The sequence below is a fragment of the Haliaeetus leucocephalus genome, unplaced genomic scaffold (genome assembly GCF_000737465.1).
Source record: "Haliaeetus leucocephalus isolate CR32 unplaced genomic scaffold, Haliaeetus_leucocephalus-4.0 Scaffold92, whole genome shotgun sequence".
NCBI classification, from domain to species: domain Eukaryota; kingdom Metazoa; phylum Chordata; class Aves; order Accipitriformes; family Accipitridae; genus Haliaeetus; species Haliaeetus leucocephalus.
Genome location: NW_010972528.1, coordinates 1,102,867 through 1,115,226, shown reverse-complemented (window position 1 = coordinate 1,115,226; position 12,360 = coordinate 1,102,867). Strand labels below are relative to the sequence as shown.

The 12,360-nt window shown below is 61.1% G+C and overlaps 1 protein-coding gene across 4 annotated transcripts in view; it reads right to left on the bottom strand.

Annotated features, from left to right (window-relative positions):
* FAM65A (family with sequence similarity 65, member A) overlaps positions 1-11,303 on the bottom strand; it is a 33,078-nt gene extending 21,775 nt beyond the window's left edge. For 2 of the 4 annotated variants that reach the window (XM_010583729.1, XM_010583740.1), the window contains exon 1: positions 2,329-2,494. In XM_010583729.1, the coding sequence (XP_010582031.1) occupies positions 2,329-2,470 (142 nt within the window). In that variant the 5' untranslated portion in view covers positions 2,471-2,494. Of the gene's footprint in view, positions 1-2,328; positions 2,495-6,811; positions 6,851-10,106; positions 10,340-11,116 lie in introns of those variants that run through there. The other 2 variants (XM_010583748.1, XM_010583756.1) reach the window with 2 other exon arrangements.
* Positions 11,304-12,360: the final 1,057 nt, after the last annotated feature.

Sequence of the window (12,360 nt, the reverse complement as noted above, 5' to 3'; positions counted from 1 at the left end):
GTCAAAAGAGGCTGGGAAGATGAGTGCCGGCACGTAGGCACCAGCCTGTTGAGGGGCCAAAGAGCTCCTGGCCATGGGGGAGACTTAGGAGGGGGTAGGAGGTGGCAATTCTGGCAAGAAGACCCACCGTCATGGCTTGAAGGAGAACCACAGTGAGTGACCAAGTGACTTGTGGCCAGGCAAGAGCCAGTCCTGGTCTGGGAAAGCCCGGTCCTAGAGCTGCAGATGGTCACCCCCACCACGGTGCTAAAGCCGACCTCTCTGACTTTATTTTTTTGCAGAAACCAGCAAAGCCAGCTCCAAAAAAACCTGGCAGCCCAACGCCACAGATCATATGTGGAGTTTTTTCTGCAGGGCTGATGCCCCGAGGGCTACCGCAGCCAGACTGGCACCTACGCTGCCGCTGCCGGCAGCATCCCTTGCCAGAGGGGCCGGGCACCCCGCATCCGGGCACCAGGGCCGCGGCAGACTCAAGCCCTCCCCCCTTGCTTCCTTGCATCGTCCCCACACGGCAGCAGAAATAGAAGCGATATAAATGGCAGCCCTATAAATAACCCCAAAGCACGAGGCGGGGAGCTCGTCCCAGCCCAGCAATGGCCTCAGCCCACGCAAAGCCAGGGCTTGGTCTGCCTTCGCTGTCCCCTGGGGACCCCAAATGCCAGCTCCCTGCCTACCATGGGTCTCCCAGGTCCCGTCCTTTAAGTCAGAGCCACGGCAGGAGCTCCAATGTGCCCGCCAAGCCTCAGCCACGGGTGCAGGCTGGAGCCCAGCACAATGGCATCCCTGGGGGATGTCCCCGCGCCCCTGCCCAGTTCCTCTCGAAGTAGCAGCAGGCAATGGACGATGCCCATCCCAGGCACCGTGCAGCAACCCAGGCCACAGATTCCTGGGCAAAGCGGAGCGCTGGCCAGGAGCCTCAGGTAGGGTTTGGGAAGAGATGCCCCGGTCCCCACCACCGTCCCCACTGCAGATCAACAGTTATCCCCTGGTTGCACCCTGACACCCACATCATCAGCTGCCCATCCCAGCATCTCCCATCCCTGCCCTGCCCATCGCCGTCCACATTCCCAGGCTCAACCCCATCATGTCATGTCCTCCACAGAGGCTTGTCCACCACCATGCCAGCTCCCACCACGGCTCCTCTCCAGCCGCGAGACCACGGCGATACATTGGGGACCTCCACCAGCCAAAAGCAGACAACGCTGGTAGCGGCGAGCCCCACGTTGCCTGATTTTGCGCGATGTCATAGCCTCACGCCCCAGCCCTGCCCAGGGGGGATGCAGCAAGGCTGCTCCTTAGCCACCAGCCTGGAGACAGGTCCTCAGCCAACACGGGGTTTATAGGAAGGCCAGGACTTCCCGGTAGCCTCGGTAGTCTCCTCGGAATCTGGCAAGGGTAAAACCCGCTGAGGCTGTTTGCAAGCCCTGGGACAGCCAGAGGTGCGGCAGGGAAAGAGTTAATGGTGTGAGGCCTTCCCGAGCACTTCTTGGCAGGCTGGGGAGGGCTGGGAGATAGGAGGATCGGGCCAGCAACAAAGCGAGATCTGTCTCATTAATTCCTCCGAGCATTCCTCCCTCCTTCACCCAGGAGGAGGAGGCAGCACCCAGCTGACACGGTGCACCCAGGTCCCTCAGGAGCCCCGCCGGGGTCCTGCAAGGGGTGTGATGGGGCGGGGAGGGGAGATGGGTGCAGCCTCTCCTCCGGGACCGATGGCTCTGGCGTCCCACAGCCGCTCGGGCAGGGCCCTATATGGACACCGGCGGCTTGTCCTTTGCCCGCCGTCCTGCTGCCCGGCCGGCCCCGGGAGAGACGGGGCAGAGCACGGGGCAGAGCACGGGGCAGAGCACGGCTCCTCTGCAGAGTACAACGAGCGGCACCATCCCAAAGCCAGGAGCGAAGCGGGGGCCGGAGGAGGCCAACGCATCCCGGCCAGGGTGACATTGCGGGGTTGCTGGCCCCAATATCCCACGGTCAGGCGGTTGGTTCCTTCTCCGGGCGCCTCCGGCCGCGGTGCCGGCCCTGTCGCGGGGTGCGGAGCAGCCCTCGAACCGCAGGGCCATGGGGCGGAGGACCCGAGTCCCCCGTCACCCTCCCCGCCGTGACGGAGCAGCCCCCCGCACGCCTCGGTCGCCCACCCCGGGGCTGGGCGGCGGACGCGGTGGCTGCAGGCGGTGGCACTGGGGTGACATGGGCCGCCCCCCCCCCCAGGGTGTAGCCCTGCCAAAGCCGCCGACCCCGCTCCCCACTTATCCTCCCCGCTCCGTGACCGGTGTCTCCCCCCGGGGCAGGCGGTGCTGCCCGGGGTGCGGAGGTGCCGGTGACACTCACATGTCCCAGGAGAGGCGAGGGACGACGCGCGGGGCGAGAGCGGGCCTGGCTCGGTGCATCCCCTTTGTTCCACTCCCATGGACGGGGAGCAAGCGGGGAGTTCGTGCAGGCTCTTGGCAGCGCCCACCCCGGCTCTCTCCATGGAAACGCGGGAGCCATGTGATTTCGGCAGGAAACCACGGCAGAGCCAGCTCCAATGGCGGCTGCATGGCCGGGAGCACCTCCCTCCCTCCCCGAGGAGACGGCCGCCGCCGCCATCGCCGCCACCGCCATCACCGCCACCGCCACGGCCTCGCAGGGGTCATCGGCCCAGCCCGCCGGGGCACGGCCATTCCCTGGGGGTCTGCCAACCCCACCGGGAGCTGGAGCGGGATGCCTGAGCGCCGTTCCCAGCCCTGCCCTGAGGCTTGCTCAGACCCTGGCTGCTGCGCCCACAGCCAGTCCCTGCCAGGAAGCGGTGGCCGGAGTCCCCCCCGGTCCCCCCAACAAGGGCCACCACGGCCTCCCAGGCTGCAGCTCGCCCTGAAAGACCCCGAGCATGTTGCACAGCCCGCAGGCAGCGGGGAAGGTATCTCCGGGCGGTAAAGTGACATGACCAAGGCTGTGCAGTCAGTCGGTGGCGGAGGCAGAACAAGCGCCCAAGCACCCTTGCTCCCCGCTGTACCCAGCGCCCCACGCTGCCTTTCCTCCCACCGGCGGACCCCGACTGCGGAAAGCAGGAGCTGTGCTCGGACCTCTGCTGAACGGCAAGTCCTCCCTGGGAGAGCAAAGCATAGGCACTGCCCCACATTCCCATCCCCAGCAGCCTCCAACCTCCACAGGGAAGGAGCAGAGCAGTGCTCCCAGTGTCCCCAGCTACAGGACAGGCAGCCCTGGTGTGAATGCAGGCTGCTACCCCGACAGATGCCACAGTTACATGGTGCTGGCTTCCTCATGGACCATCATGGCTGCCCTGGATTGGACACTGCCCTGCCAGTCCAGGTCCTAAACCCTGACACCTCTGAGCATCGCTGGAGCTCTGCGTGGAGGGAAGGGAGGAAGCCACGCTTCCCCAGCACCACGCCTACTGGAGGGATGCACCCTGCTCCTCTCCTTTCTCCCAAGCCCATTGTTCTCCTATCTGTCCTAGATCATATTGAATCGACCCAGTTTTAAATGGGACTGATGCCTTTGCGGCCCCGGTGAGACATCCTCCATGCAAGGATGAGACAACACAGCACTCCAGCCAGCCTGGAATGCAAAAGCACTAATTAGACCATCACCAGGTCTCAGAGCTCAGTGGAGTAGGACAATATCAGTGACAAGGAAATCATTGCACCACTGTCGCTCTCCTGGGACCACAGTGGGGAGAGGAGCACTGCTGCCGAGGACGCTCAGCAAGAACCAGGGCATCCCAGCTCCCAGCCCATCCCTCCAGACTGGCCTGGTTACAGGGAAGGAGAAGCGATGCAAAGATGGGAGAGAGGACAGCAGGTCCTGCGGCCACCAGCGAAAAGCCAAACCAAAGGGCCAACATGGACAGGCAGACAGGGTGTGTGGATCCATCAAGCCAGCTGGTTGATCAATCAACCCAGGTCGCAGCGCCACGCAGTCTCTCTCCCACCAGGATGGCCCGCCACGTGCCTGGCATGGTCAGCAGCACCGTGCCATGCTGTCATCGCTTGATCCAGCATCCCCTGTGGATCAAGTGAGGAGCTGGGTCTCCCCACACCCTGTGGATAGTGTCACCACCTTGCTTACCCCCAAAAGCTCTCCAAGGGCAGCCAGATATTGCTGCATGGTCAGGGCGGTGAGGTTAGCTGGGGGAAGGCAGGTCTGCAACTACAACTGGCACAGCATGGCAAAACAGGCACTTGGAAGCACCCACCCACCCCTGCTCTGCATGGGTGCATACGATCCTCCTCGTGTCCCCAGCCTGCAGGTGAGTGGCTGGCTCGGTGGGCTGCCTAGTGCCCACCACAACTTGCCTGGGCTCACCCACCCCAACTGAAGACCACTGAGCTGGTCCTACTGGCTCCCTCGCAGCAAGGTGGATCTTCAGATAATAAGCATTATAGAATAGAATAGAATAGAATAGAATAGAATAGAATAGAATAGAATAGAATAGAATATTTCACCTGGAAGGGACCTACAGTGATCATCTGGTCCAACTGCCTGACCACTTCAGGGCTGACCAAAAGCTAAAGCATGTTATTAAGGGCATTGGCCACATGCCTCTTAAACACTGACAGGCTTGGGGCATCGACCACCTCTCCAGAAAGCCTGTTCCAGGGTTTGACCACCCTCCTGGTAAAGATTTGGGGTGCCTGGAGGCGGAATTACCCACACCACCACGTTTTGCTTACCCATGCATCACCATTGCAAGGTAAAACACTATTCCCGGCTGCTGCCGGGATGGGGAGCAGCTGTCTCACACTGCAGACATCAGGAGAGGGGACTGCACCGAGGCTGGGGCCAACAGAGCTGCCTGCAGCACTCCTTCCCTCGGCCACACGCCTGCCTGCCCTGCCAGACTGGGGATGTTGAGCTAAACACTCCTTCTGCCAAGGCTTGGGCTGGCGCACCGCACGAGCTATTCTAGGTCACCGGGAGTTTGCTCGGCGCAGACCAGCTTTGCAAACAAAAGCAAGGGCAGGCTCACTGCCTGAGTCCCTGCAGAATCCCCCTGCCTGCCTGCTCCCCCAAAAAACCTCTCCTGGTTTTAAGGAGGGATGATGCCCACCGGCAGGCAAGGGTTAACCTTCCCGGCATGGGTATGGATATTCCTGGATCCTGGCCACTGGAGGAGGCTTCCCAGCAGTCCCTGCCCACGCTGGGAAGCTGGGTGCTGGTGCAGGCGAGTCCCTGAGCGCAAAGAGACCCTGTCTGAGCACTGGCTGGCATCACCCAGCACCTCCCAGCACAGGATTGCACCTTGCCAGAGCCTGATTAGCTGGGACCACCATAAGCACATTCCCCTCTCCCTTGCAGCTTCAGCAACCGGCTGTGCCAGCTGCCTGCATCTGCCTGCCACGATGCAGAGTAAGGTCTGAGCCATCGGCGGACCCCCACACCGTGGGTCTCTGCCCAAATTGCTCTTCTAGCTGCAGGCTGGGCCTGGAGCCACGTCTTCCACTCCCCACTCTCCGGAGGGCAGGAGGCCAGCCCTTGGCTCCAGGCCTGCCTCCCTCCACAGCCGCGTGCTCAGCATTCCTGCTCAGCGTTGGAGCAAGGCAGTAAGCGCAGGCCAGAGCTTCAAGCCTTGTGCCGGGACAGCCACACGTACTGAGCACAGTCGGAGCCCGGCTGTCATCCCTGAGAGCAGCCGGGGTGCCTCGGCTCGGCAGAACCTGCCACAAGCTTGGACCTGAGCATCCGGCATCCCAGCACTGGGCTCCTCATCCCTCTGACTGTGCGTTTTTGGGGAACGCAACCTGGGAAAAAGCTAAGGGAACCAGGGCAGTGCTGGTGCAGCGTGAGCAATGTGAGCAGCAGCTCCAGCTGACTCACCGGGGCCCCGAACTGGCCGGCAGTGGGGAAAGGCTGTGCCAGCAGGTCCTCTGAGCTCTGCTGGAAACCCTTCCCCAGCGTGCTCGGGGCCAGCTCGCAGGAGCAGTAGTCTGGGGCGCAGCGCTGACCCAGCCCGTCCCTTTCTGTGGGGCAGAGCTGCCTGTCCTAGCACTTTGCCTGCCTGCGGGGCTGGGAGAAGGGAGGCAAGGACATCGCCTGAGCAGCCACAAACCTGCTCGATGTTGGCCAGCACTGGGTGACAGTCAGCTTGCCCAGGCTCTCTGGCCAGCAAGCAGGCACCCAAGCCAAGGCAGAACATCCAGATCGTGACTGCATCAGATTCAACCCTAGCATGGGCCAAGGAGGGCAAGGAGCTGCCGAAGGGCACCATGGGCTAGTCCAGACTCTCCAGCCACTAGCCAGCTGTCCTTTCTCCTAACTCCCTTGTCGATCCCGGGAATGTGACAGGCAGCATCCAACCCCTACCCCAGCTCAGCTTGGGGGGTCTGAACATCCCCTGGGACCACATCACCTCCTGCAACCAGGCAGCCATCCCCACCTCGGCACAGTAGAAACCAGCTCACACACACCCCGGAGGAATCACTCCAAAACTATTCATGATTCACAAGATTCCTGCAGCCCCTCAGGGACTGTCCAACACCGAGCAGGAAAGCTGAGGTCATGGACAAGCCCAGCAACCAGCCCAGCTCAGCACACACGGCCGGCAGCAGGGAGGCTGGCACAGCCGGACCGTGGTGCGGCATCAGCAGCCTGGGGATTCAGCATCACACCGGGTAAAGCTCAGTCCAGCAGGAATGCCTTGCCCCAAAGCTGGCCCAGGCCAGGCAAGCCGGTGCCGTAGGGGATGCAAGAGGAAAAGGCAACTGGGAGCACAAGCTCCTTTGGCAGGGCTGAATTTGCAAGTTTGGCAGGGCTGTTTGCAAATGCATGCAAATATGGTCCTCCCCGAGCGGCGCAGGGGACCCATGCATACCCTGATCCGCTCCATGGTGGTCCTGGGCACCGCCAAGAGGTGGGGTCCCCGTCCCCTCGTGAGCAGCACCCACTGCACCCAAAAGCAGAGAGCAGCTCCATGTAGGGGCAGCCAGTGGGCACGCACATTGGTCTCCCAGAGCGTGAAAGCGCTCCTTGCAGTAAGCACCAGCCTTCAGCAAATGATCCGTCCCCTCCAAAGAAAACAACAAAGAAAATGCTGGGATGGGGATTAAGGAAATGAAACCATCTTTGCAGGGTAAGCAAGGATAGGAAGTGGCTGTAATCATCTCCTCTCCCCACTGGCCTGCAGCTCTCCCAGCCCGGATCCCACAGCAAGGCACATAGAAACCCAAGGGGAAATCATGTGCTGGAGAGTGCGTCGGACAACCGGGAGGTTTCCAAGTGATCCCTGGTCCCAGAAAGGGAACAAGCACCCGGTGACCCTCTGTGCACCCAAGCGTGGCGCTTCCATGCTCACTCCATCCCTGTGGAAAAGATGCAGGGAGACCTGACACCACAAGGTGCACTCTGTTCCTGAAGCTGGCACTGTGAGATGGCATCTCAGGAGCTTTGCCCTCATCCTGCCCCTCTTCTGCCTGTCCTGAGCTACTGGTCCAAATTGGTCCCTGCTGGGAAGGATGTCCCTGTAGGAAAGCGGTGGCAGCCAAACAGCTGGACAAGGGGTAAAACAGGTTGCTAAAAAGCTACCCGTGGGGCAGGGGTAGCAGAGGGGGGACATGCCGATAGCGCAGATCCTGCCGCACCCTCCCCACCCAAATGATGCTCCCCTGAGCCTTAGGATGAGGCGGGAGCGGACCGATTCCAGCTCTCCGCAGGCCAAGCTGCCTCTCACATGCCTCTAACACATGTGTCAATGCCACCAGCCCCAGGCTGTGGCTCCAGCCAGTCTCTGGTCTCTCCCGTTCTGTCACATGCCCTGGTGCGCCAGGACCAGCTCTGTTTACATGGACAAGTCTCAAATTCTCCTGCTGGGGATGACTCAGGCTTCCCTCCGACACCTAGCCAGGGCGGCAGTGTCAGGGCCCCGGTGCTGCGTCACCGGCTGGCATTTGCCTCCTGACCGGCACAAAGCGGGTGGATGCCAGGCTGGGGAATGGCTAGAAAGGGCTCACACAGCCCTCTGCTTTCCATCCCGCTCGGAGCCATCTGCAGCAGCACGGAAGGCGCTGGAGGCTGGAGCTCGCTGCCAGGAAGCTCTCCCTGGCTCGGCTCCACCGGGCTGGCTTCCTTCCTCTCCACCCCACAGGCACGTCATGGCTCAGCGGCGGGGGGGTGGGTCAAGCCCTAAGCAAGCCCCCAGCCCCCTCCAGAGGGTCTAGCATGGGTGGGATGGCCAGGGTGCTGCTGAGGACCCCCCATGTCTGGAAAGTCTTGGGGTGCTGGACTGTCTCCTGGGGTGTCAGCTCACAGGAGATGGGGGGGTGCCCTGGATTTGGGACCACCAGGGACAGAGGCTGGAGCTCAAAGGAGAAGCCAGCCCTCTTTCTGGCTGCACATTGGCTGGAGATGCTGAGCTGGAGCTGGACTCGTGGCGTGGCGAGATGGGTGCCAGCCGCACACCACCACCCTGCCTGTGCACAGTAGTTTCCCCAGTGGGAACCAGCAGTCGGTCCCATTGAAAGGGTCCCCAACCGAGCTGCAGTGAAGGCAGCATCCCTGGCCCTTCTCTGGGGGGGACAACAGACATCCCCAGCTTACTGTGGCCACATCCAGCTCCCCCTGCACTTCCACTGCTCCCAGCCCTTGCTTGCTTTCTGCTCCTTCTTCCCCACATATCCCAGAGCCAGAAGAGCTCTCCCTCTCTGGAGAGAGGCCTTTTCCCTTTGCTTCCAACTTTCCAAGGGTGGGAAAAGAGCCTCGAGGCTCTTTTTTGATCCCCCCCGCATCTGCGTCCCCCTCGCTGTGCGCAGGGCTGGGAGCAGGCTGGCTCTGTGCAAGCACAATAACAAGAAGTGTGTTGGAGCCGTTGGGAAGGAGGGATGTTCCTGGATGGTATGTAGCCCTGACAGCACTGGCTCTGCTTTAAAGGGTAACTTTATCCTGTAATAACAAACAAGAGGAGCCAAGTTCCTCCCCAGCGTCACTTCCCTGGCTCCAAGGAGAGGGACACGGGGGAGAGAGCTCATTGAAATGAGCTTGGATCCTTGTTCTTGCCATCACTGGTCTCAGTCCACTCCCTAGAGCCAACAAGGCAGGGGAGATGCTCCAGAGGAGCAGGGCTGGGACCCAAATGGGCATCCTGGTCATGTCACTCTGCATCCCTGGCAAAGGCTAGGACACAAGCCATGTGGCCGGAGAGGATGGGATGGGTACCAGCTGGTCTCCAGGGACATCCCTGAAGTCCCTGTGCCACTCGCCGTGTTTGCACAGATGCATTTGGGTGCTGATGTGCTGGGGACCAAGGGGACGACCCCTCTAGCGAGCCCTGTCCTGCAGGGGAGCAGCAGGAAGGCTGCCCCAGCCCCTGGGACCCTCTCGGCACCTCAACCGCCACCGAAATCCCCGCACCCCCCCCCCCCCCCCATGCATGCTCATGGCACTGGACAGGCATGCTGGCAGCTCAGCACTGTGCCAGCCCCGGGTGCAGCCTCACGGGAACTTGTTCTGCAAGAGCTGGAAATTCAGGCCCAGCCAGTGCTGGGGAGGGGGATGTGCAGGGAGAGGCTGACCTGCCCCAGACCCCCAGCAGGACCCTTCAAAGCAGGACCCAGGTCCTACGGCCAAGGACTCGCTCTGACAGCATCACCCCTTTCGCGGGCACTGCTGGGGGCAAAGGCATGGGCAGAAGCCCCGCTGTGGGAGGAAGGGCAAGCACCTCAATGCAACCCCCCCCCATGCACACTCCTGTGCTGAGTTCAGGTGACAGCACAGCTGCCAAACAGGTTTTTTTTTTGGAAGATCCACATGTGTGGCTGTGCCAGGGCCCCAGGGCATGGAGCAGGCTGGCCCAGGTGAACTGCTGGTTTATGCTGGGAGTGCACATGGGGCACCGGGGCATACGATGGGCATGTCAACATACGTTGTGCATTTGCAGGAGACGTGGAGCACCTCTGCATCACTCCAGCAGGCTCAGTGGCTGGGTGACCTACCTCTGCTCCTGCATGGACAGCAATGCTCAGGAAAGGTGTCCTGTGGTAGTCATCACCAGGGAGGACACAGCCCCAGCCTGTGCTGACAGGACACTAAGGTCCGCTCCCTGCCAGATGAGAAGGGGGGGGCAATTTGGCAGATCTAGAGAAGGTTGCTGAGATGTCTGTCTGATTTCCACTTACCCAAGGAGTGGCAGGTAGCACCTCTGGAGACCCTGGGGTTCAATTCAACCCTGGCTCGTCAAACGAAGCTGGTGAAGTGCTGCAATTCTCTTCCCCAGGATGGATTTCCTCCAAATAATTCATTAGGTATTTGGGTTAAATCTGTGCAAAGCTGGCAAAGCCACCACCTCCATGGTGCCTACCCAGGAGACCAGGGGGGCTTCCAGAGGAAGCACCAGGCAGGATCCGACCAGCTAAAAGGGGGAAGAGAGAGCAAGGAGGGAATCAGCGGCACCTAAAGCCCTCAGGACCTCCTCTCCACACTGAGAGATGACAATGCCAGCATCCACCCTTTGCAAGAGTGGCTGTGGGAGATAACATGGCTCGGGTGAGATGTGCCAGGGGGTGCTGCTGGTCCCCAGGGTGGTGAAGCCTGCAGCAAGCTCCTGGTACCAAACCATCTTCCCAGGGGCAGCCGTGGAGCCTTCCCAGCTCTGGCCGACGGGAGCAGAGAGCAGCAGGCCAGGCAGCAGCGGGTTAAAAGCTCAAGGTGGGACCTGGTGAGCTGCTTTCTCCCTGCTAACAATAATAAAGCAGAGGGAGAAGGGATGCATGGGGCTCTGCAGGGCCAGATAGCGATGGAGCAACCCCGGCCTCGCAGCTGTGGCAATGCCAGAGGAAGCCTCGCCACATTATCTGCTGGCCCCACTTGGCTTCCTTGGCAGCCCTTGGGCTGCAGGGACCAAGATGTGCTTCCTCCTGAGCCACGTTTCTCATGCACCCAGGCTGGCTCCCAGTACTTTGATGGCAGCCCTGCGCCCCAGCACCCTCCCAGCACTGCACCCCCCTGAGACCTGCAGGTCCCCAGACGATCCAGCCTTCCCAGCACCAGTCTACCCGACTGTTTGTGTCTCTGGGAACAGTCCCTTGGGGCTCTAAGCCACAGGACTGCAGTGCCACCCGGCATGGAGATGTCCCCACCGTGACCATCCTGCTGCCCCATCCCCCCATGCCATGGACAGTGCCCGCACCTTGGCAGAACAAAGAGCTGTTTTGGCTGGAAGAAGACTCCTGCCGAGGGGATCTCCAGGTCCTGGCTGAGGTCCCTGCAGTTCTGGTTGCCTCTGCTCCCGGTCCTTCCCTGACCAGCAAAGGTCTGCTGCACCTGGAGCTGCTGCGGCTGGCTGCCCTGGCCACACTGGCTTGTGTCCCAGCGCTTCCTCGTGTGCTGGCTGTTTGTGACCTGCCTCCTGCCTGCTGCTCCACCTCCGCAGCCACATCTGTGTCATAGGAGCTGCCCTTTTCCGTTCCCAGTCTCCTCTTTTGGCCCTCTCCTCCTGGAGCGGTCTTTGCCTTTCAAGGGGCTCTGCCTGCTGCTATTTGCCCCACTTGGGCATGGGAGGTTGCCTCTCAAAATGAGTCTTGCCCTGATCCTGGCAAGTCCTGCCAGGACTCCCCATGTCCTCCCCACTCCTGTCCTGACCCACGGACCTGCCTGACCCCAGCTCCTGGTGCAACAAGTCTTTGCCAGTGGCTATTGGGCTGAAAGAAGGCAGCTGGTGGAAGACTCTCAAAAATATGGGCCTTTCCCTTTCCTTGACTGAAGTCAATCCCTGGAGCATGGCGAACTGCTGGGGTCCCCAGAGCAGAGCTATGTTTGCCCCCAGATGCTACTATGGCTCCACAGGGGCTGGTGGAGGCAGTCTGAGCTGCTCTGGGTGACAACATCCCCACCCACGGTTCCTGGAAGTCCCCAGACATGTTCCCGTGCCCTTGTGCAGCCCCTGCATGAAGGGTCCCCAGGGGGTTGTTGAGATTTCTCTACTGCTGGATCCAGCAGCCCCCTGTGGCAATGCACTTGTCCAGTTGGCACCTGATCCCCAGCTTCAAAATAGAGATGGATCAGCTGCTAAAAGCAGATAGATCCCAAATCATCCTTGCTCTGTCCCAAGGAGCTGCTGGATGGCCAGGTGGAGCTGGCATTTCAAGTGCCTCCTGGGGCACTGTGCAGCATGCAGCCCGGTGAAAGGACACAGGGCATGGTGCTCAGGGCTGCATGTTGCCATTATGGTGGGCTGGGGGGACGCTGAGGTCTGACACTGCCCAGAGCCAGGAGATAAGCCTAACACAAAGGGCAAAGTTGCCAAAAGGGAGTGAGCGAGGCAGGAAACATCAGGCAGGAGAGGAAACGGGGATATAATCAACTGCATGAGCACAAACGCCCGGAACTTGTGCAAAGCAAAAGCTGACACCTCTTGGCAAGCATTTGAGCAGG